General features: G+C 57.5%; 2 protein-coding genes across 3 annotated transcripts; both read right to left on the minus strand.

The window, feature by feature from the left end:
- Positions 1–3252: 3252 nt before the first annotated feature.
- On the minus strand, positions 3253–11645 carry LOC111160756 (cytohesin 2). 2 transcript variants are annotated; one of them, XM_022524093.1, is made up of 13 exons: positions 11198–11388; positions 10223–10370; positions 10062–10128; positions 8988–9106; positions 7627–7707; positions 6986–7098; positions 6752–6900; positions 6185–6296; positions 4632–4634; positions 4281–4357; positions 3865–3936; positions 3612–3766; positions 3253–3531 (listed from the first exon to the last, which is right to left on the minus strand). In XM_022524093.1, exons 1-13 carry the CDS (start codon positions 11214–11216, stop codon positions 3444–3446), a joined length of 1203 nt encoding a protein of 400 aa, XP_022379801.1. In that variant the 5' UTR covers positions 11217–11388; the 3' UTR covers positions 3253–3443. The 2 variants fall into 2 exon arrangements, with proteins under 2 accessions (XP_022379801.1, XP_022379800.1); XM_022524092.1 differs by lacking the exon at positions 4632–4634 and having other exon boundaries at positions 11198–11645.
- Positions 11646–13724: 2079 nt separating this feature from the next.
- Positions 13725–18455, minus strand: LOC111160668 (potassium voltage-gated channel subfamily J member 14). The gene is made up of 2 exons (XM_022523933.1): positions 17173–18455; positions 13725–15536 (listed from the first exon to the last, which is right to left on the minus strand). The coding sequence occupies exons 1-2, from the start codon at positions 17878–17880 to the stop codon at positions 14940–14942; spliced, it is 1305 nt and encodes a 434-aa protein (XP_022379641.1). The 5' UTR covers positions 17881–18455; the 3' UTR covers positions 13725–14939.
- Positions 18456–23062: the final 4607 nt, after the last annotated feature.

The raw sequence follows: 23062 nt of genomic DNA on the forward strand, positions 1-23062 counted from the left end.
CCATTTCTCTGGGGCTCCTGACTGATTCTGCCTCCTGTCTCTCTCCTCTGACTGTCTCTGATCTCCTGCCTTCAACCTATCACCCCATCCCTTTGGTCCCAAGTTCATTTGCATGTTTGCAGGACTCACTTTGGGTGAGAGCGAGGGAGGGAAGGGACCAGAAGTGGGGACCCAAAGGGGGTGCTGCGGACTCCTGGCTTAGGAGTTAAGGGGATGAAGGCATTAGGGTCACTTGTTAAGTCCCAGGGATGGAGAAAGGGAGAGTGAGGATTAGACTCTTGTGTCTTTCTCAGAGGCACTGTGGGAAGACGGGGCTGTGCTTTAGCTGATCTGTGGACACACCTGACCAGGGTGTGTGCTGAGGGAGCCAGGACTGGTAGGGTGGTGAGGGCCAGGACTCTGGAGTCTGAGGGAGGAAGAGCAGGGGGCCAGGACTCCTGGGTCTGAGGGAGGAGGGGCTGGGGGCCAGGACTCTTGGGTCTGAAGGAGTCCGGGGCTGGAGGTGAGGACTACTGGGTCTGAGGGAGGAGGGGCTGGGGCAAGACTCCTGGGTCTGAGAGGGGGGAGGACTATATTACTAGTTCACTGACAGCATCCCTGCTCTGGAGGCTAGAATCCAAGATCAAGATGTCTGCAGGATCTGTTCCTTGTGAAGCTGTGAGGGAGAAGCTGTTCCAGGACTCGCCTCGCTTCTAGTGGTCGCCGGCCATCTTTGCTCCTTAGTGTGTAAAAGCCTCACCCCAATTCTGCCTTCACCTTCACATGTGTTCTCCCTTCCCCCATGTGTGTGTGTCTGTGGGTCCAAATTTTCTCTTAGTATAAGGACACTAGCCATATTGGATTAGTGCCTACATTAATGACCTCATCCATCTTACCAGATTTTATCCGCAATGATCTGATTTCTAAATAAGACCACGTTCTGAGGTACCGGGGTTTAGGACTTCAACGTACTGATCTCAGGCTGATATGATTCAACCTGTAACAAGGGGGCTGGGGATTTGGGGTCCTGGGAGAGGTGGGAGCCGGCAGCTAGAATCCTCAGTCTTTGGGAAGGAGATGGATTTGGGGCAAAACTGAAGGACGATTTTGAGGTGACAAGTCTGGTTTGAATGTCCTACAGGCAATTGCAGCTTAAGTTGGCCAAACCAGAGCCACCAATCCCTACTCCCCAGCCCCACAATTCCCTCTCCAACCATCTCGATCAATGGCATTGCTACGCACTCATTGCTGGAGCCAGAATTCCGGAGTTGGTCCGGCGCTCAGCAAATCCTGTGGATGCCTCTTCCCGGGTCCACTTCTCTCCATGGCCTCAGCCCCAGGGTAAAACTGCACTGCGTCCTGTCCTCCCTGCAGCTGCCCCCACTCCTTTCCAAATTATTCTCTGCAGCAGCCAGAGGCCCCTCCTACAGGCTCAATCCAAATACGTCATTTGCCTTCTTCACACCCTTGGATGGTTTCCATCAACTAAAAATACATCCAAAGTCCCTCCCATGGTGGATCGGGCTCCAAATGATCAGGCTTGTGCATCCCCTCTGACTCCCACCTCTTACCAACTTCCCTCCTCGATCATACCATACAAGCCTGCTGTCCGTTAACTCCAACACACCATACCTTTTCCTGCCTCTGCTTATACTGTTCCCTGTGCCTGCAATGCCCTTCCAGGGCATCTCTGCCGAGCATTCAGGACCTATGGGTTTACTCCCTGGAGGCGGGCAGGATAGGGTGAGGTAGTGGTGGGACCTTGTGTGTATCCAGAGACCTCCTTTTTCCTTGAGCTGATGATTCCCATTTCCCTGGAACGTTTGGAGTTGGGAATCCCATATTCTCACTTGGGAACTCCACTTCCCATCCGTGCCTGGGAGTTAAAGTGCCCAGGGCCTCTTTGCCCAACCTGCACACAAGTGTAGGAAACTGGGCTAAGTAAGGAGCACCCCCCCCCCCGCCCGGTCATTGGAGCCTTAGGAAAATACAACTCCCAGAAGGCCTCCAGACTGGCTCTCCCACTGGTGGGGGCAGCCAGCCCTGCACAGCTTGCTGGGAATTGTAGTCCAAGGCTCCTGCAGGGAGAGGAGCGCCCCCTTCGAGGACGGCAGTGTTTCTAGTACGCGTGGAGCAGGCCAATGCCTGTGGCCAAGGGCAGAGCCAGGATTTCCACTTCACCAGGAGCACTCAATTAGTGCTTCCACCCTTTGAAGAAAGCTTGGGGGAGGGAGGAAATGCAACTGCCCCCCCCGTCGCCCCCGCAACACACACAACCCGCAGCGGCAGGCCTCAGTTCCAACCTAATGCAGTCTGGTAACAGGGCCTGCCCAGTATCGGGGTTTCTCGCACTCAAGCCTCCACGGCAGATTTGGGCGTGGGAGAGTGACGAGGGGGTCTCCCATCCTGCCAACCCACCCCCCTCAGGATCTCTGTGCCTTTGTTCTTTGGGGACACCAAGTGTATCCCAAGCTGGAGGGCCAGGAGAAACAGGCCTGGCCCTGGGGTTCAGGGGTACCCCAACCTTCAAGTCTTTGCTCTCAAGGAAAAGACCTCCCACTTCGGAGGCTGATTCCCAGGACAGGAGCAGTACTGTGGGTTTCCCAGAGCTGTACTTGCTCGGTGCAAAATGTCTTCCAGATGACCAGCTGCTGGTTGAGAACTGGGCTTGTCGGCCCCCCAGTTCCCCACCCCACCCACCACTCCCACCCAGCCCTCCTCTGACACCAGCTGCCTCTTGCCCAGCCCCAGGGGATAGCTCTCTGGCTCTTTTCTGGGCTCCTCCGCCCGATGTGCTCCTGGAGCAGGTCCCCCCCAGAGCTTGACCAGCTCTCTAGTTTTTGCTTGCAAAGCACTGGCCCGCTCACAATCCCATCAGCTCAGAGCTGCGGCCCCCTCCAGGAGCAGGAGCCGGCTGAGGGCATCAGGGAGGACGGGAACCCTCCTGGGTTTGGCCTGTCAAGGCGTGTCTGGAAGGAAGGCTAAGCCTTGCCCCAGGACATCGGCCCACCCACTCGCTCAATACCATGCCATTCTAACCAGACCACCTGCCGCCCTGTGAAACCTCCCCTTTATTCCAGCCCTGCAGGCTGGGGGGGGGGGGGCAAGGGGCGGACATGGGAGGGTCCCTGCTCGGCTGCAGCGTCCCCAGCATCCATCCCTCACACGCCCGGACAGCCCCCAGGAGAGACCAGTGCACAGGCAGCCCCGCGGGCTACAAGGCTGAGCCCCTCCGCCCTGTCAACCCCGAGAAAGGAGGGGTCCCAGGCCACGAGTGGTTAAATAATTAATAAGATTACCAATGGTGTGTTAATTACAAACAATGAGAGAGGAGCTAGAGGTGGTGAATTTTCCAAACAGAGAACCAGGATTGGAAAACCAGGATCCGCAGCCCCGGGGCCCAGGGGTCCGGCCACCCGGATGGGGCAGCTCCGTAATAAATAACGGGGTTGGGGGGCAGGGGGTCAGGGCTGCTCCTGCTTCTTCTTGACGGAAATCCGCTTCTTCCTTGCTGCCAGCATCTCATAGAAGGGGTCCACGCTCACGGCGGCTCTGCAGAAGGGAGGATCCAGGGTGAGGGCCAAGGAGCCAGGCCCCACCCCCTGCCCGAGGACCCTGGAGCCCTGGCTCACTGGATGGACTTGATCCACTCTTCCTTCTCCTCCTGGGTTGGGGCCGAGATCCGGTAAACCATGTGGTTCCCCTCAACCACCCGGCCGTCCGCCTCAGTTTTACAGGCTTTGATGAGCTGCCCCTTGTTGTTGGGGATGTAAAGCTCAAAGCAGTTCTGGGGAGACACGAGAGCAGAGGAACGGTGGGTAACAGTGGCCCCAGGACCAGAGACCGCCCCCACCGCAGCAGGCTGGGGTACGGAGAGGGCCTTACCGGTTTTCGGGGGTCATCGACTTCTCGGATGCTCAGGTTCTCCAGGGGGATAATTCCACGGGGTTCCTTGTCCTGAAGGAAAATGCAGCACAGGACTCAGACTCCCCAGCCCTCGCCCAGCCCCTCTTCTGGAACCCCAGAATGTTTGAGGTCTGAGCCACCAACTTGTGGTACTTTGTCCTAGTAGCCCTAGTGCACTGATACAGCCCTCCTTCCTCAGACCCAGAAGTCCAGACCCTCAATGCGCTCCTCCCTCAGACCCGGGAGTCCCGGCTCCCAACTCCCTCAGATCTGCGAGTCTAGACCCTCAATGCCCTCCTCCCTCAGACCTGACCCGGGAGTCCCTGCCCCCAGGCCCTCCTCCATCAGACCTGGGAGTCCTGGCCCCCAGCCCCTCCACCAGGCTCTGCCCTCACCGTGGTGTACTCAAAATAGTAGAGGCAGTTGTCTGTGAGGATGAACCAGCGGCGCTTCCACGTCTTCACCCGGCCCCCTGAAAGGGAAGGGGTGGGAGGGGGCCTGGGCTCAACAGGGGGACAGGGCCTCTGGGAGGGCAGGGAGGGCACCGAGAGGCAGAGTGAGCGCAGGGAAGGCGGGGCTGGCGGGGCTGAGAACAAAGCAATGCGTGGGAAGACAGACAAGCAGGGACAGGCTGGCTTTTGGGCCCCAGGATCCTGCCCACCCCACTTCCTAACCCTGTCTGTCAGCCCGGGGCAGCACCCTCCCCCGATGTCAGGTCAGGGAGCAAGGATGGGCAGCGTACCTACCTCCTGGGGCAGACAGCGAGAAAGCAGGCAGGACCAGGCGAGGAGAAGGGAAGGCAGAAGAATGGGGTGCCCCCAGAAGCCGCAGGCCACAGAAACGGGGCGGGGGGCAAAGGCCAGAAAGCACAGGGGGCGGGACAGAAACAGAGACAGAGACGGAAACAGCAGAGAGGAACACGCAGAGATGGAGGGAGAGAGGGAGGGAGGGGGGAAGAGAGGGAAGAAAACCAGTTACATCGACATGACCCTCTCCCTCCCAGGGAGGCCGCAGATCAGTGCCCGGCTCCAGCCCGTCCCCTCAGGATAGATCCTCAGCCAGGAAGGCCCCCAATGCCACGGTAAAGAGGTCTTACCCCCCTCAAGTTATTGCAAAGGGAGGGGACAAACCCTGCCCGCACCCCCGGCTGCTTGACCCAAGGTGGCTGGGCCACCTCTTGCCCTCTCTGGACTCCAGCCCACAGACCCACTTGGGCCCACACCTTCCTGCTTCAAGATGACCTGCTTTTGGGCTCCTTGACCATGACAGGAACAACGGCCACCATTAAGCATCCTTGTGAACATGGCCGCCAACCCCCCCCCCGCCCCCCAGCACTGGTCCGCCTCAGCCTCTGGAGCAGGAGGTGCCTCTCTCCCTGACCCTGACCCTGACCCTGTCCACGCAGAACAGAAAGCTACACCCAGGGTCGGCGATCTGGCTCCAAGGCCACCCCAGCTCTGTGGCTGCTGCTGGACAGCGACTGAGCCTCAATGTCCCCACTCCAGGCAACGGGAAGCATCCCTGCGGACAGACGGAAAGGTCTGCAGAGGAACTAGTTCCCGGGGTCTCCTTGCCACTTCCCTGCCCTCTCCCTGGGCACCAGAAGCCTTGGCCCCCGGGGCGGCGCCGTGGCCCCGGAGCAGCTGTCTGCTGCCTTGGGGCTCAGAAGCCGCGGCTCACTCTCGCGGCGCCTGCCATCCCCACGCACGGCTCCAGGCCAGCGGCTCTCAACTGCGGCTGCCCTGGAAGGCGGCTGGGGAGCTTTGAGCATGACTGACAGCCCATCCCGCCCTAGAAATCCCGGCTCTGGGAGGTTGTGGCTTGGCTGTCGGGGTTTTAAAAGCTCCCCTGGGAAATGTCCCGTGAACCCAAAGAGGAGAGCCCCTCCAATCCTCAGATAACCCCCACAGAAGGGGCACTTGCTTGACCCCTGCTGACTTATCTAGAATCTGCTGGATCCCCGTGTTTCTGGGGGAATCGGCCCCACCCCCACCCCACCCCATTCCACCCCCGCGGGGACTCTGTGTTCATAAGCACAGAGCCTGGCAATTATTCAGTGCTCCCTAACGCCTACCCTGTACCCACAAATATTTAGGGGGCCCTCCTCTATGCCTGAGCTCGGGCCCGGCGCACCGGCCTCATCTTGTTTTTGGCCCTGTTCTGCAGATGTGGCAAATGGAAGTTCAGAGAGGTCAAATCGTTTGCCTAAGATCACACAGCAGGTGCGCATGGCAACGAGAACCTGGGACTCCTCACTTTCCCCTGCAGAGGCTGCCGGCGGGGTCAGGAGGGGACGTACCCAGCTTAAGGAGCCAGCCCTCCCGATCCGGGTTGAAGAAGGTGTGGGTCAGGTCATTCCCGTCATCCTCAGGAATCTTGAAGGGCTCGTTTCGGATGCTGTCGTAGAGGTTCTGAGGGGCGAGGATGCAGTCAGCATCTCCAGGCCCCAGGGACCCTCCCGGGGTGACCTGGTCACGGTTGGGGGGCCCCAACAGCCAGGGAGGCAATGGGACCAATGGGACTAGGGGAGGAGTGGCCCAGGGAGGAGGCAGAAGGATGGAGGGAGCCCCAGGAGAGGAAGAAGAGATGCAGAGTAGCAGTGGCCAGCAGAGTTCTCGAGATAGACGGACAGATGGACACTTAGACCCCGAAAGAGCCCGAGGGCCAGAGAGAAACGGGAAAGAGAAACAAGAGAGATGAAGACTGAGGGAGGCCCAGAAAAGAGAGAGAGAAAAGAAATGGACAGGTTGGCACGATTGCACTGGCCGGCCTGGGCACTGGGAGACCCATGGGGAGGAGGGCTTGCGGCAGGGAGAGGGACGGCACTGGGTGGGGGGGCTGTGGGGAGGGGAAAAGGGGGCCTGACCCTGAGCAGCTCCTCGGGCAGGTCCCCACCCTCGTTGATGCCCCGGTTCATGGCCACGAAGCGCTCCAGGCCCGGCTTGTCCCGGACGTTGGGATTGTGAAGGCTGGTGTTCAGCATGATCACGGCAAAGGACAGCACGTAGCACGTGTCTGCAGCGGACAGTCAGGTGGTGACGACACAGGCAGGCGGGGCCCCGGCCCCTCCTTCCCAAAGCCCCCGAGGCCGGGCCCCCACCTGTGGACTGGAAGACCCCGGGGTTGCACAGGCAGTATCGCTGGGCGAAGGCTTCCATCATCCGGTCAATCTTCTGGGCCTCTCCAGGGAGGCGGAAGCTCCAGAGAAATTGCCTGGGTTAGAGAGGAACCAGGTGTATGCGCCACATCTGGCAGAAGCCCCTCACTGCTCTCTGTCCCCATGTCAGGAAGCAGCCAGTAACAGCCTTATGGCCTCAGCAGCTATCTCAGGTATGGCTCCACGCTGACCCGTGAGCACTGGCTGAGGGACTTTTGGTGGATTTATACAGGGAAAAAAAAAAAAACAAAACAACAACAAAAAACCCCAAACCCCCTCTTTCTGCTAGGTTTGCTAAACAAGTCTGCCAGGGACTTCTGTTGCCACGTGACAGGTGAGTCTACAGAAAGCAATGCCAACACAGTGGCAAGGACAACCCAAAGCTAGAGAAAATGGACCTTCTGACACCACTTGAGCACCTGGATATAGCTATGCCTGAAGGAGGCCACATGGACTTCTGTGTTACGTGAGACAATCAATCCCTTGATCTTTGTTTCTGTTTTTACTCTGAGTGGGTTCATCAGTTGTAAAGAGCGAGCCGTGACGGGTACATTCCTGCCCTCCCAACCCCATCCCTCTCTCACCTGAGGGCCTGCACCAGATTGAGGTCAGTAAACTCGTGCAGGTCCACAAAGGCATGGAGCACCGCCAGGTTCAGCTCTTCCCTGGGAGGGCGGACAGACACAGAATCATGCACAGGAAGGAGTCTGGGGAAGCTGGAGCAGGAGCGGACAGGAAGCAAACACTGGGGCAGAGTGTCTGCCCCTGGGGCGGGTGGAAATGTGAGCCTGGCCCCATCACAGGCCTGGCACCGGGACAGGAACACTCAGAACACACTCTTGGGAGGACCATCTGCTACAAGATCACCGCCGGTCTAGCTGAACCTTCGCAGTCGAGAGGAGCACAGCAAACACGTGCTCCACCCACTATCATCTCTCTGATGGCTCCCAGCCTCTGCAGATGTCCAGAGATGGTCCCTGTGCACCCCAGCTGTCCCCAGAACAGTCCCCACCACACCAGCTGTCCACAGATGGCCCCTGGACATCTACAGAGGGCTACCCACCTCCCCCCGATGTCCAGACAGTCCCCACACAGCCTAGATGCTCCTGAAACACTCCCCACGCACCCCAGGTGTCTACCGAGGGTCCCCCAGACATCTCCAGGTGTCCATACAGTCCCCATGATCCCCAGACAACCAGTGAGCCCTAATACAAGCCAGATGTCCAGAAGGTTCCACACATTCCAGATGTCCACACAATCCCTATGCTACCCAGACATCTGCTGGTCCCACGCAGCTCAGATGTTCAGATCACCCCTGATGTCCACGGACAATCCTCACGCCCCAGACGTCCATGGGTCCCCGTGCCCCCGAGGACCCCCATACTCCCTAGCTGTCCATGTGGTTACCACACTTAGAAGCTGTCTACATGGGACGCCTGGGTGGCTCAGTTGGTTAAGCAGCTGCCTTCGGCTCAGGTCATGATCCCAGCGTCCTGGGATCGAGTCCCACATCGGGCTCCTTGCTCATCAGGGAGCCTGCTTCTCCCTCTGCCTGCCATTCTGTCTGCCTGTGCTTGCTCTCTCTCCCTCTCTCTCTCTACAAATAAATAAATAAAATCTTAAAAAAAAAAAAAAAAAAAAAGAAGCTGTCTACAGGATTCTCACCAACCCCCAATGCTCACAGCTGTTCTCCGCTGTCCCAGACCTAAATGGATGGGCCTCAACTTTCCAGGGGTCCGCAGGAGATTCCCATGCCCCCCAGATGGTCACAGGCAGCCCTAGGTTCCCCCAGACGGTCCCAGGCTTCCACCGATCCCTTCAGAGGTCCGTTCTGTCACAATCCAGTTAGAGGGCTGATCCACGCGGGCCTCTCCTTGGGAAAGGAAGTGGGCGGGAAGGGGAGGAGCGGGGCGCAGGGGACTGTGGGAACTGGGCGGGGTCTCACCTCTCCCCCAGGTAGTCCCCGATGGCTGTCTTGTTCAGGCCCTCGCCCTTGTATAGGAAGCGGGCGATCTCCTCGGGTGTGTTCTGCAGAAGTTCGTTCTCCACCAAGAACTGGATCCCCTGGTGGGTGGGGGCCGGGTCTCAGCCCCAACAGCTAGAAAGCTCCCCCCACCGCCGCCTCCCCAGGGACCTCAGCACCCACACCCACCCCCGCTCTCAACAGAACTCGGCCAGGTTTTGTCTTCAGGCTTCACTCAAGTACTTAAACACCACCCCTCCCGAGTCAGAGCCTTTGCACTTAACTGCGCCCTCTGCCTTTGCCTGCCGAGTCCCACACCAAGAGCAGGGTCCGACAAGGAATGGGAGCCCAGTGAGTTTGTTGAATGTTTGACAAGCTACAGCTGCCCATGGAGGCCTGTGAGTGCCAAGCCGCAGGCCGGATAGGGCCTCCTGGGGCTCGGTCTGTGCCACGAAAGCTACATCAACTCTGGAGTGCGGTATCCACGTCTAGGCGCTCGCTGAGGCCAAGGAAAGGTCAAGCCACTCTGGGGCTCCAGCGCTGCCCAGCACAGAGGCAAGCCTGAGACGGCGTCAGAGAGCGGGAACGACCGGATAAACAAACATCGTTCTCCACCTGGTGAACACAGACTCGACCTTCAAACCAGACCTGACTGTCCTCTCCCTCCAGGAAGCCCTCCCTCACTTTCCGAGGCTCCCCCGGGAGGGTCCACAACCTGGCTGCTCTCTGAAGTGGCTCTAGTCAACCCTCCCTTGTGCATGTCACCGTTCGTGTTCCCTCTCAGTGTTCGAGCTCCTCCTGAGACTCTAGGTGGCCCCATAAGAGGGTCTAGAAATAGGAAGAGAGCCTCCCCCGCAGAGGACACAGACCGCACGGACAAAGGTCAGGAGGCTGGAACGCCTGGTGAGTGGTCAGAGACCAAATGGACAGCCAGTATCTTAATCCGGGAATTAGGACCCCATCTGTCCACCTTAAGCATGCTTCTGGAACCTAAAGTTGCCAGAGCCCCCTGCCTGGATGTCTGCCTCACGGATCCCAGCCCTGTGGCCCAAGCACCTTCTTGGGATCCATGTTGAACTTCTTCCTGCCCATCGCCATCTTCCGGTTCCGCTGCAAGGTCTTACTGCAGGAGAGAGCAGGGGAGGGAGGCTCAATGCCGGGGCAGCCCTGGCCTGGCCTGGCCCCATGACCCCCAAGTTCCCCACCCCAGCCCTCACCTGCCCTCATTGGCCTCCAGACCCTCCACCTCGCTCATGGCTTCACTGAGCTCCTCCCGCAGACGCTGGATCTCCACCAGCAGCTCCTGCTTCCGCCGCCGGATGTTCTCCAGCTCCATCCGCTCCTCCGGAGTCAGGTCTGGGGGCTCTGAGGGTAGGGTCAGGGGTTGGAGGTCAGTTTTGGGGACTGGGAGCCAGAATTCTTGCAATCTGGGGGAAGACAGGGCTGGGGCGGGCAGGACTAGGTTGGAGGGGAGGGCCTCCACTGTCTGCTGGAAGAAGAGGCTGGGGGTGGGGTGGGTCTAGATTCCTCAGCCCAGAGTAGGAAGGGCTGTGGATCTAGACTGTAAGTTCTGGGGGAGGAGAGGCAGCTAGGGGTCATGACTCCTAAGTCTGAGGGACAAGGGGGCTGGGAGCCCGAGCTGTTGGGTCCATTACTTGGAAGGGGGCTGGGGCCTTGGTTTTCGGCCTCCATTCCTGGCGAGGTAACTGGGAGCTTGGGTGTCCGGACTCCTGGGTCCATGGAAAGTAACTACGGCTGGCAAAGCCGTTGACAGCTTGGAAGAGTTGGGGCAGGGGGCGGGGCATCGAAGGCCCCCGCCCACGCCTTAGCGGGATCGCTGCGGCCCCCAAGATTCCTCCCCACCCAAGCGCCCCAGAAGCCCCCTTCGCGGCTCCCAGCAGGCACTGGGCTCGCCCAGCCCTTCCAGCGGGAATGGTTCCGCCCCGGCCTCGCCTCCGTCGCTCCATCCCGCCCCCTCCCGCCGCCACCGGAAACAGGCTCGGCCCAAACAATGGCCTGGAACGCCCTGCTCTCGGGCCCCGCCGGAAGCCCGTCCCGCGCCCCACAAAAGCTAGTCGACGAGGGGGCCGAAGGGCTCCGCGCGCCGCGCGCCGGGAGGGATGTTCGCGGCGGAACGTTCGGGTCTAAACGCTCCAACCCCTCCCAGCCGGCCCCGCCCCTCCCTGACCTACCATAGACACCGTCCTCCATGGCGGCTAGGAAGGCCCGCGGGGAGTCCGGGGCGGTCCCGCCGGTCGGGCCTGGATCCGCGTTGGCCCGCGGGCTCGGATGAGCCCGCTCAAACGCCCCGGGAGCCACCGCCGCCTCCTCAGCGCCAGTCCTCAGCGCTGAAAAGACTCTCCCTTCGCCTCCCAACCGCCCCGCCAATAGGGACCGCCCCTCGTTTTGACACTGTCCAATCCACGGAGGGCCCTCTCGTCTGCTCCGCCCCCGACCCCGAAGTATCGTCCTCCAGGGCCAATAGGCACACAAGGAGTAGAGGTAGCCCTGTCCGGCTGGAGGTAGACGGTCTGTGGGGCCAATCGGAGTGCGACTAGGGAGCCGGGCCCCGCCTCCGAAACAATAGAAGGCATTTGGCTGGTGTGCCCGCCAATGAGAAGGCTCGGAAAGGAGTTGCATGGAGGTGGGACTATGCGAGAGCAGAGAGGATTGCGCCTGCGCCAGGGCACTGGGAGGCTGCTAGTCCAGTCCAGGCCCGCCTCTAGTAATAGGTTGCTGGGGAGCGGTACTTTGTTAGTCTCGTTGCCAGGGGGCGGCGCCACAACTGTCGGCTGTTTCCGGGAGCGACACCTCCTCGGCTGGCCAAGCAGGCTTTTGACCGCAGCGGTTGCCAGGCAACTGGGAGCGGCTTTGGCTGGTCTTTTGGCCTCTGTTCTCCCGGTACCGGCCCCTCTGATCTCCAGATCCTTTCCTTAACCCTTCTCAGGACTTTCCCATCCACTTCAGCCTCTTGAGAGTCAAGGAGTGGTGAAACAAAAGACTTATTCTTTTCACGCTATTGGGTGTCTGTCATGGAGAATGGGACATTAGGGGGAGGCCAAATATAGCGAAGGCTCCGCCTCCCTGGCGCCTTCTGCCTCTCAGGGTCCTCCCCTCTCCCTCAAACTACCCCCCCCCCCCATTTAGCATCTTCCCCCTATAACAACTCCCTTTACTCAACGTCCTTCCACCTCTCTGGTTCCTTGCTCTCGAAGTCCTTTCCTTCCTCTGTGACTGCCCTCACTGCAGGTACCCCCTCTTCTTAAACTCTTCCCTCCCCTCGGAGTCCCCCCACATAGGATGAGCTTCTCTCCCCTCCCCGCTCCCCACCCCCAGCCTCTGATTTCCATTCCTTGCAGAAAAAGCAGGTGCAGGCACTTGGCCAGGATAGCGTACCTGGGCATCCCTGTCCTGGGGGGTTCCCTAACTGGGTCTCAGGTGGTGTCTGGGCCTTGTCCTCATTTGCTGTCCCTGGGCTAGGCAGGTGGGGGACAGATTCAGGGCCAGGACCTGGTTAAGCTGACAGATTAGACACGGAGCCTCTTAATCTCTCCCTGACCTTTATGAGTGGCCCAGGCCTTGTCCTCCCCAGTGGAAAGCTAGGCTGTGCCAGCTTTGCCCCACTCTCTTTCCTTCCAAACAGAACCCTTTTCCTGTCCCTTCACCCCCAATTTAACATCCTTCTCCATTGCCTGTGTTTCCAGTACCCCCGTCCCTACCCCAGACACCTGCACTGGGAGAACAGCTAGCTAATTAATCCCATCCGGTTATTAAGGGGGGATTTTGAAGGATAAAGGGAAGTGGAGAAGCCAGATCCGGGGACCTGGGCTCCTGCAGCCTTCGGGCAAGCTAATGGGCAATGACAGTGCCTACCCGCAGTCCTGGGACACGGGTGGGAATGTGTCCTCCTCCCTGGCCCTGGCTCCTTCAGCAGTTGGCTCCCAGCCTGCTGGGCACTTAGTTAGATAGGAGTACGGTGGGGGCTGGAGGACAGGTGTGATGAACCATCCGCAGAAGGACACTCAGACACACCACCAGAGGCCCCAGTGATTTAATCTGGGGCACAATTCTCCCCGGAACACATACTTTCTCCTGGCATTCAGAGCTACCTTCTCCTTTCCCTGCCCCCTAACCTGGACTGGGGGGAGGAGACCGTGGCCCTTAGCCACAGCCCACACTACCCCTTGCCTGCTGTGTTGTTCATACATCCAAGTTCAGAGCTGACCTTCAAGAGCTTCTCCTATCCTGGTTACCCCTGGAAGGCCATGCCTTTCAGCACCAGGGAGAGCTGGAAAATGTATAGGACCCTCACACCTGCCCCCAGTTGTCCCCTTCAATGAAGTGAAGAATCATCCTGGTGGAAGGGTCCTTGGAGAACTTCAAGTTCGAGTGCTCCATTTTTACAGATGGGGAGATTGAGGCAAGAAGGAGGGGAATGATGAGCCCAAAACCACACAGCAAGTTGTTGCAGAGTTGGGATTTAGGCAAAGCTTCCTGGGTCCTCGTAAGGGACTCCATTTCAGTTAGCTCATACTCAGTTTCTAACCCTTTTGTACGAACCACAGGAAAATATAGATAGATATCTGTATTTATATTATATATATAATACACATATGTGTAACATCTTTAAGAAATAGACACACATTGCTAGGTGTAGGATTCCAGAGCATCATTGACCCATCAGCCTTGGGCCTCTCTTTCCCTTGCCCGACAACCAGCCCTGTTATCCACAGGGTCTTGTCTGGGCCCTCCCTTTCTGGGTCAGTCCAGAAATGCTGCCAATCAAGTCCCGAGTCCCCCTCCCAGAACTGCCAAGTTCTAGGTGCTGCTTAGACCTTCCAGGTTTTAATAATGGACAACCCTGGATCCCTGGAGCCTTGATTCCTTTTGGCATTACAGAACCACAAAGAATCATCAAGATTCTCAACTCCACTGGGCAAACTGGAACCGGCCAATCTCAGCCATCTAGCATCGCCTCTCCTTCCTTGACTCTGTGATCAATCTAGAGCCACAGAATCCGGATTCCTTTGGACATTCTAGAATGGCACTTTAAAAAAAAAAAAAAAAACACTGTGGGTCATAAAGAAGCATTGATTATCCCCTGGACCCATGGACCCAAACCCCTTGGTTTGATGTTCTACGGCTAGTGGCCTGGCCTGGAGTTATCTAATATCAAGAACTCCCAAGCTGTCGCTGTCACGCTTCCAGACCCACAGACACTAATTGTGCATTCTAGAAACATGACTCTTTAGCTTCCTCAGTAGCTCAACATTCTAATCAACACGTTCTAGAACCACCAGTGCTTGCCTCTGTGGCCAATCCAGATTCACAGAATCTTAACTCTTGGGCCTTCTGAAACCACAAGTTCTTTTCTTGACCTGCCTTCAACCATCTTTGTCATTGGTTAATAAAGATCATCTTGAATTCTTGGGGCATTCCATAACCTTCCCTCCTTACGTGGTCTAGAAAAAAAAAATGATTTGCTACTTGGTTAGCTGAGGCAAGAAGCAACAGTCCCTTGAATCTTAGGTCAATCCAGACCTACACACTCTTAATCTCCTTGCTGTACCCGGAGGCAGTATATACCACTGATTCCTGACCCTGCTCAACAACACAACCCAGCCACATAGAAGAATCTAGAACCACAAGTCCTTGCCTCTTGGGTGGTCTGGAATTCTGGATCCTGAAGCTCTGGAGAGGCTCAGTAATCAGGCTGATAAAGGGGTCTTAGGAAGGAGCACGGACTGCAGAGAGATTAAGATCCAGTATGTCTGTGGTGGGTCCACTGCGCATGGCAGAACTTCACCAGCTAATAATTTAGCCAGCAGGCTTGTCGGTCTTGGGAAACACCTGCCCCCATCCCAGGAGAGGGCCCGAACTCTCCATCTTGCTATCTCTGGGAAGGGGGTACATATAGGGAGACACCAGCTGGCATCACGGGGGCAGGGTCAGTGCGAGGGTTGGTGTTAGTACTTGGGGGCTGGCAGTCCCATCTTCTGCCTCCACCCCATCCCCCTCCTTGGCCTCCTCTTCCTCCTCTTCCTCCTGGCAGCAGCTCAGCGCAAGTTCATTCTCATAACAAAACGCAGCCAGAGAGCCGGGGAAACTAGACTTGGGGCTGTGGGAGGCCTGTTCGGCCTGTTCATCCAACTCCTTGGCGCTGCAGACCGGTGTCCCTGGGACCTCGTAAGTGCGGTGGAAGTGGCGATAGTCAACCTCATACTGGGAGCCGCGCTGGAAGAGGACGGGCTCAAAACGATGGCCCCAGAGCAGCTCACCAGGGAGGTAGGAGGAGCGACACTGTGTGGTCATGGCCGTGGCCTCAACCATGCCCTCGAGAATGACCACCAGCTCAAAGTCAGCCCGGGCCAGCTCGGCACGTCCTAGTTCATAGAGAGGACTGGCAGAGTCAATCTCGTGCACGATGGTGATGGGAGACACGAGGAAGATTCGATCGGTGCCGCCGTCAAAGCCCACATCCACGTCCTGGTGATCCAGTGGTATGTACTCGCCCTCCGGGGTCACGCGAGGCTACAGCAAGAGGGGAGGGTCCAAAGACAGCCCACAGGGAGCACAGAGATGAATGGAGAGACATGATGAGAGAATGGAATGGAGACGCCAAGGATGGGGGAGCAAAAAGAGGCAGGGGTGGTGGGGTGAGAACATGGACCCAGAGAGAGGGGAATGGAGGCCCAGAGAAAGTGGGGGGACAGAACCAGAGATAAAGAGTGAAGGACAGAGACTCAAAGGGTTTGGGGATGGAGATGCAAGAGGAAAAAAAGAGAGGACAGTGGGGCAGAATGATTGGCATCGAGTAGCAGAAATCAGCAAGGCAGAGACGAAGGTAAAGAGAGAACAGAAGGGAAGAGTCATGTGTGAGCAGCCATTGGAGGAGGAGAGGGAGAGAAAAATGGTTTTCAATATATGGCCACAGAGGGATAAATAAGGATGACAACCTGGGTCCCACACTCCATATTCTACCACAGCCTCAGGCTAGCCCCTGGGTTATCTATCCCCCCAACCCCACTACAAGACTCTCTGTCCCACTGTGTGTGTGTGTGTATGGCGGGGAGGGGACAATGCAGTCCCCAGGCCAGATATTGGTAGTTTTCCACCTACAACCCCCCATTGGTTCCACAGGCAAGCTCCCAAGCCATGTCAGCGCCCCACACACTCCCGGAAGAGAGAGTATCTCTCCTATTCATGAATCCCAGTCAGGAATCCAGAAGGAGCCCCCAGATGCTGCTGGGAGTTGTAGTTCCCACCACCATCCTGTCCTCCCTCTCACCAAACTCCAACCTCACCCCAGGGTTCTTAAGTGTCTCTACCTGGGCAAGGACAACTACTGCCCCAGACTTCGGGCAGTTTGATCACAATTCTAGAGAAACACTAAGGCGCCTTCTTCTGGGTACCGGAGGGAGCTGCTGCCCCAGGCGCCAGTGGGGGTCATAGTTGTTTTGACTGTCTTGGTGATAAGGTACAGTTCAAGGGTGTTTTCCAGCCGTGTACTCCCCTGAGCAGGAGGCTGGTGAGGCCGGCTGGGCCACTGAGAACTGCCTTCCACAGCTCTTCTGCAGGTGTGACCTGCACCCCATCCTTGGGCTTACATCTCCCACAATCCCATGGGGCCTAGCCTCAAGTCATAGGCCCCTCTAGGTACCGCTGTGTTGGCTGGTGAGTGTAAACCCCAGCCGTGGTTTACAGCCACCCACAAAACGACATCATTGGCTCAGACCCTCCCTTCGGAACGGGTACCCTGCCCACAGAGCCTTCTGGGAATTGTAGTTCAGAGCCTTTACAGGCCAGGTGCAGCCTCCACAGGTCTCGATATCCCACAATCCCATTGGGGGCCCTTCCTCAAGCCACACGAAGCTCTTTATGTCTTAAGATCTGTTTCAGGCCAAGGTCTCCGGTTAGCACTGGTCACAGACCTCTCTCTTGGGTTTTCACCTCCTATAACTGATCCAGGAAGGAGCCTTGGGCCACAATGGGGACGAGAGGTTTCCTGCCCGCGTGACTGCTGGTAATTGTAGTCCATGCTCCAGCCAGGCCAGCCGCACACCACCCGCCCAATCTCACCCTCAGGCCTACATCTCCCACCATTCCCCCCGCAGCGGGCCCCTGCCTCCTGCCCCGGGCCAGACCCTTCCACCCCGACGGCCCCCACCTGCAGCAGCTGGGCCCGCACGTGCGCCTCGACCAGGTGGCTGCGGCGGAGGTTGCCAACGCGCCACATGAGGCAGAGGCGGCGGTCGCGCAGCGCCACGACGGCGTTCTCGCTGAACACGAGCGTCTCGTTGCGCTTCTTGGGCTTGGCCATCTTGGCCATGACGGCGCCCACGACGAAGGCGTCGAGCACGCAGCCGGCGATGCACTGCAGCACCACGGCGGCCACGGCGGCCGGGCACTCCTCGGTGACGCTGCGCACGCCGTAGCCGATGGACGTCTGCGTCTCCAGCGCGAAGAGGAAGGCGGCCAGGAAGCTGGCCACCTGCGAGAAGCAGGGCGCCGCGGGCGGCGGGGCGGCCAGGTCGCCGTGCAGCGAGGCGATGAGCCAGAAGGCCAGGCCGAAGAGCAGCCAGGAGGCGAGGAAGGAGCAGGAGAAGAGCAGGCACATCCAGCGCCAGCGCACGTCCACGCACGTGGTGAACAGGTCGCTCAGGTAGCGCGCGCCCTGGCCGCCCAGGTTCACGAAGCGCACGTTGCAGTGTCCGTCCTTCTTGACGAAGCGCCCGCGGCGCCGCCCCGCCGGCGACGGCACCCACCCGTTGCGGCACAGCCCCGGCCCGGCCTCCTCCTCCTCCTCATCGCCGGCGCGGCCCTCCCTGGGCTCCCGGGCGCCGCTAAGGCGGCGCAGGGCCCTGGCCAGGCCCATTGGGCGGGGGCACCCCCTCCACTTGTCCTAGTGGGGGGCGGGCGCCCCGAACCTGCGGAGACGAGAAGCGGGCAGCCGCGTCAGGGGGGCGCCGGGAAGGGTGGGCTCCTCGGCCAGGCGCGCTCCCTGGGCCGTGGTGGCCTCATCTGGCAAATGGGTGGCTCGTTACTCACCCTGAAAGGTGGAACAGTACAGCATCGAGGACAATGATGGGGGATGCTTGCATGGCAACGGCAGCAACAAAGTCCTCGCTGTGACAGTATGATAGCAAGCACCACAGTAATGAGAGCAGACGTCCGGACCGCGCCAGACACTGTTGGGAGCACCTGACATGAATTTACATAGTTGAGTCTGACACCCATCTTATAGATGAGAAAACAGGCACAAAACGTTTAACTTGCCCAAGGTTGGAGCTGAGTAAACTAGGATTTGAGTGTCACCAATCCAGAGTCCACAGAGTGGTGACGGTTTCTCAACATGGAATCTGCATGGAGAGAGAGGCCAGGGCTCTCCATCACCTACGGCTCAAAGACGGGCTCAGGAAGCAGAAGCAGCAAAAGGAAAAATGGCGGATGAATTTGAACTTGATCAAAATTAAGAACTTTTTTTAAAAAGATTTTATTTATTTGACAGAGAGCTCACAAGTAGAGGGGCAGGCAGAGAGAGAAGGGGAAGCAGGCTCCCTGCCAAGCAGAGAGCCTGATGCAGGGCTCGATCCCAGGACCCTGAGACCATGACCTGAGCCGAAGCCAGAGGCTTAACCCCCTGAGCCACCCAGGCGCCCCAAAATTAAGAACTTCTGAGGGGCCCATGGCTGGCTCAATCCCTCCAGCATGGGGTTTGTCAGTTCAAGCCCCACATTGGGTATAGAGATGGCTTAAAAATAAAATCTTTAAAAGAAAAAGCTCTTGTGCTTCAAAGGACATATCAAGAAAGTGAAAAGACGGGCACCTGGGTGGCTCAGTAGGTTAAGCCTCTCTCTTCAGCTCAGGTCATGATCCCAGTGTCCTGGGATCGAGCCCTGCATTGGGCTCTCTGCTCAGCAGGGAGCCTGTCCCCCTGCCCCGCCTGCTGCTCCGCCTACTTCTGATTTCTCTCTGTCAAATAAATAAATAAAAAATCTTAAAAAAAAAAAGAAAGTGAAAAGACAACCCACCAATGGGAGAAAATAATTGCAAGTTATATATGTAAGAAGTTTTCATCTAAAATATCTAAACAGGGGCACCTGGATGGCTCAGTCAGTTACGCACCTGCCTTCATCTCAGGTCATGATCTTGGGGTCCTGGGATTGAGTCCCACATCAGGCTCCCTGCTCAGTGCAGAGTCTGCTTCTCCCTCTCCCTCTGCACCCCACTGGTGCTTGCTCTCTCTCAAATAAAGTTTTAAAAATCTTAGGGGTGCCTGGGTGGCTCAGTCATTAAGCGTCTGCCTTGGGCTCAGGTCATGATCCCGGGGTCCTGGGATCGAGCCCCGCATTGGGCTCCCTGCTCCGCAGGAAGCCTGCTTTCCCTCTCCCATTCCTCTTGCTTGTGTTCCTGCTCTCGCTGTCTCTTTCTCTCTCTCTACCTGTCAAATAAATAAAATCTTAAAAAAAAAAAGTTTTAAAAATCTTAAAAAAAAAATTTAAACACCCCTTACAACTCAATAATAAAAAGATACCACGACTGAAAAGTAAGCAAAGGGGGCGCCTGGGTGGCTCTGGGTTAAGGCCTCTGCCTTCGGCTCAGGTCATGATCCCAGGGTCCTGGGATCAAGCCCCGTATCGGGCTCTCTGCGTGGCAGGGAGCCTGCTTCCCTTCCTCTCTCTCTGCCTGCCTTTCTGCCTACTTGTGATATCTGTCAAATGAATAAATAAAATCTTTAAAAAAACAAAAAAGCAAAGTAAGCAAAGTAAGTGCTTTCAGTAAGCAAAGGAGGGGTACCTGGGTGGCTCAGTCGGTTAAGCGTCCAACTGTTGGTCTCAGCTCAGGTTGTGATCTCAAGTCCTGAGTTTGAGCCCTGTGTCAGGCTCCATGCTCGGCGCGGAGTCTGCTTAAGACTCCCTCTCCCTCTGTCCCTCCCTCCTGTGCTCTCTCTCTCTCAAACCAACCAATCAATCCATCTTTGAAAAAAAATAGGCAAAGGATCTGAAGAGACATTTCTCTAAGAAAGATATACAGGTAGCCAATAAGATAAGCACAGAAAGCATCTAAAGGGATGCTCCACGTGGTCAGCCGTTGGGGGAACGCAAATCGAAAGCACAATGAGACTTGGGAAGATGAGCCGGGCGTCTGCTCAGGACGAAACAAACGTCCGCGTAGACCGCTTGTTCACAGGTCTTCCAGACAGTGTTACTGAGATCGCTGGCGGATGGACACAAACTGAGGAGCCGTCAGTCGATGAATGAACAATGAAACGGGATCTATCCACACAGGGACGTACTATCCAGCTAGGAAATGCGCTGACACACCACAACATGGATGAACCTTGAAAGCGTCATGCTAAGGAAGCCGGATACAGAAGACCACATGTTGGGGCACCTGGGTAACTCAAGTCGGTGAAGCATTTGACTCAGGTCTGATCTCAGGGTCATGAGAGTAAGCCCTGTGTCAGGCTCCGCGCTGAGCGTAGCGTCTGTTAAGACCCTCCCACCACATAGTGTATACTTTCATTTATATGTCCAGATGGGCAAGTCTGTACATTGAGCTCCCCTGGGGCTGGGGGAGGGGAGTGATCGCCAGAGGACACGCTGGGGTGATGAAAATGTTCAAAAACTGATTGTTGTCCAACTCCATGAAAATACTAAAAATACTGAATTGTACACTTCAGTGTGTCAGTTGTATTTTATCTGAATTATATGTATTTCTTCAAATTTTAAATAATCTCTACACCCACCGCGGGGCTCAAACTCATGACCTTGAGATCAAGAGCTGCACACTCCACTGAGCCAGCCAGGCGCCCCCTTTTCGAACTTCTATTTCAATGAACTGTCACAAAAATTCCAAACAAAAACCCAAAAAAGAGCCAACCCAAGCTCGGTCCTGCATCTCAGGTCTTGGGCAAATCTTTCTAGCAGCTTTTTCAACTATAAAATGGGGCAAAATCAGACTTCTTCAAGGTCGGGGTCTCCCAGTCATCTGGATCAAGGGCCCCGGTCCTGGCTCAGCGGCTGACCCACCGTGTGCCCTGAGGCCACTGGCTTCTTTTCCTGGAGCCTCGTCTCTAGAGTCTGCGCTTTTGAATCCGAGCTCTGACGCTTCCTGACTGTGGGACTGGTGGCAAGTCACATCCCTGCCTGAGCCCTGACTCCCCACTCTGGGAATTGGAATCTCCACTGCTCACAGGGTAGAGAAGGAAGGGAAACCGAAGGGCAGGGACCTGGGGACTCGTCACCCCGCACCGTAGCAGCTGTGGAGGTGGCTAGGTTAGATGCGAGGCAGTCCCACCACTATTTACCAAGTGCCTATGTACGTGTGGCCCCTGGGTCACACTCTGGGACCCCCATGAGCTTCTAGGCAGGGCCTGGGACGCTCAGACCAAGAGAGCTGTTAGTCAATGTCAAGTCCGGCACCAGTGGGTTCCGCACTGCTCTTCCCCCCCACTCAATGGAGCGCTGCACCTGCCGTCTGTAACCACCTGATGGCTCTGGCTGTTGGCTCTAAGGACGCAAAGCGGCAGCTGAGGTCAGAGTGGGCGGGGCCTGGCCATGCTGAGCATCAACCGCATGCCCCCACCCTGACTCTTTTCTCACCTTCAGCAACCCTGGGAGATGGGAGAACATTCTTCCAGAGAGGGGTTAAGTGAAGCTGATGCTGGAGGGGCCGGGTTTGAATCCAACCTCTGAGCTCTGTGTTTGCAGCCCTCTCCCGCCCAGAAGCCCCCGCTACACGTTGGTCCCATCAGCAGTCACTGACATGGTAGGGGAGGTGCGAGCCAGGCTGGGTCCTCCCCTACTTGCTCACAGGTCTCTAACCACAACCTTGGATGTGGTGGTGGGTGGGCTTTGTTTTTCACAGTAAAGTAAACTGAGGCCCTGAGGTCCCTTCTTTGTCTCAGGCTCCCATCCAGGTTTCTCAGGTGCCAAAGCCTGAGCGACAACCCATGGACAACCTAATCGGAGCACTCCTGCTCCCTGAGCACCTACCATGTCCCCAACCTCGCATGAGCTCAGGGATGCCTGTAGCCCGCCCACTGGACTCCGCCAGACCCCACCGCTCACCTCACCTCAACTGTCCAGGGCACCAGGAGGTCAAGATCACCACCCCACTTCACAGGTCGGGAGCAGGCTCCGCGACCTGGCCAGACCATGCAGTGCCGAGGGTGGGGTGCCGGTTTGGGTCCTGAGCCTTTCCAATGCAGGACTCTGCCTCGGAAATTGCCCCCTTAGCCCTGTGAGGCAGAAGTGGCTGTGGCCATTTCACAAAGTCGATGGGGGCCTTCACCTCCAGGGGGCCATGTCTGCATCCCACATGGCCCAGCTCACAGAGGGTGGATGGGACAGAGGTTCAAGCCTCCCCTCTCCTCCCCCCACACTGCCCCGTGAAGGCAGGACAGGAGGGGAAAGGATCCAGAGCCTCAAGTCCTCCCCCATCCTCCCCCTGACCTGCCAGAGCAGCTTAATGTTTCCATATAAAGGAGACATGGGGCTTAAGGTGTGTCAACTTGGTGTCAAAGTCACTGTCTAATCTGAGGCCAAGAAGCTCCGCCCCCCGGCCCCACCCCCCCCCCCCCCCCAAAAGGAGTACTTTCACACTTCCAGAGACCCTGGGTGTTGCCCTCCCCTCACTTTCCCCCCACCCACCAACAGGGTCTGAGCAGCAGGTTGGAGGACAGAGACTGACAGAGCGGGGGCTGGGGTGTGAGGAACCAGAGGCTCAGAGGGGACAGGAAGGGTGCTGAGAGGGAGCCTAGAAAGAGGGGAAAACCCTGCACAGGGTACAGGTCATAGAGGGAGGGGGACAGATGCTCAGAGGGAGGGGGACAGAGACTGGGTGGTGGTGGGGTGTAGAGAGACCTGGGGAGGTATCAAGGACCTAGAGAGAGAGAGAATGGAGCCACAGCAGGAGCGGACAGAGACACGGCGGGAGAGGGCAGGAGAGACAGGCAGACTAGGAGCAATTGGGAAGGGAAGATGATGTGTCAGGAAACGGGAAGACGGAGGGCTGGAGCTGTGGACAGAGATGGGTGCGAGAGGCTCGCGATG

Source organism: Enhydra lutris, unplaced genomic scaffold (assembly GCF_002288905.1).
Source record: "Enhydra lutris kenyoni isolate GAN:26980312 unplaced genomic scaffold, ASM228890v2 scaffoldscaffold77, whole genome shotgun sequence".
In the NCBI taxonomy this organism is placed as follows: Eukaryota; Metazoa; Chordata; class Mammalia; order Carnivora; family Mustelidae; genus Enhydra; species Enhydra lutris.

Excerpts from the sequence above, each read along its gene's own strand:
- LOC111160756 (XM_022524092.1), bottom strand. The coding sequence starts at position 11,645 with ATGCAACTCCTTTCCGAGCCTTCTCATTGGCGGGCACACCAGCCAAAT. Across the intron at positions 6,901-6,985 it reads CGGGGTCTTCCAGTCCACAG|ACACGTGCTACGTGCTGTCC; the intron begins GTGGGGGCCCGG and ends TGTCCGCTGCAG. Across the intron at positions 3,532-3,611 it reads GAGTGGATCAAGTCCATCCA|AGCCGCCGTGAGCGTGGACC; the intron begins GTGAGCCAGGGC and ends TCCCTTCTGCAG.
- LOC111160668 (XM_022523933.1), bottom strand. The coding sequence starts at position 17,880 with ATGGGCCTGGCCAGGGCCCTGCGCCGCCTTAGCGGCGCCCGGGAGCCC. Across the intron at positions 15,537-17,172 it reads TGCGGGCCCAGCTGCTGCAG|CCTCGCGTGACCCCGGAGGG; the intron begins GTGGGGGCCGTC and ends CTCTTGCTGTAG.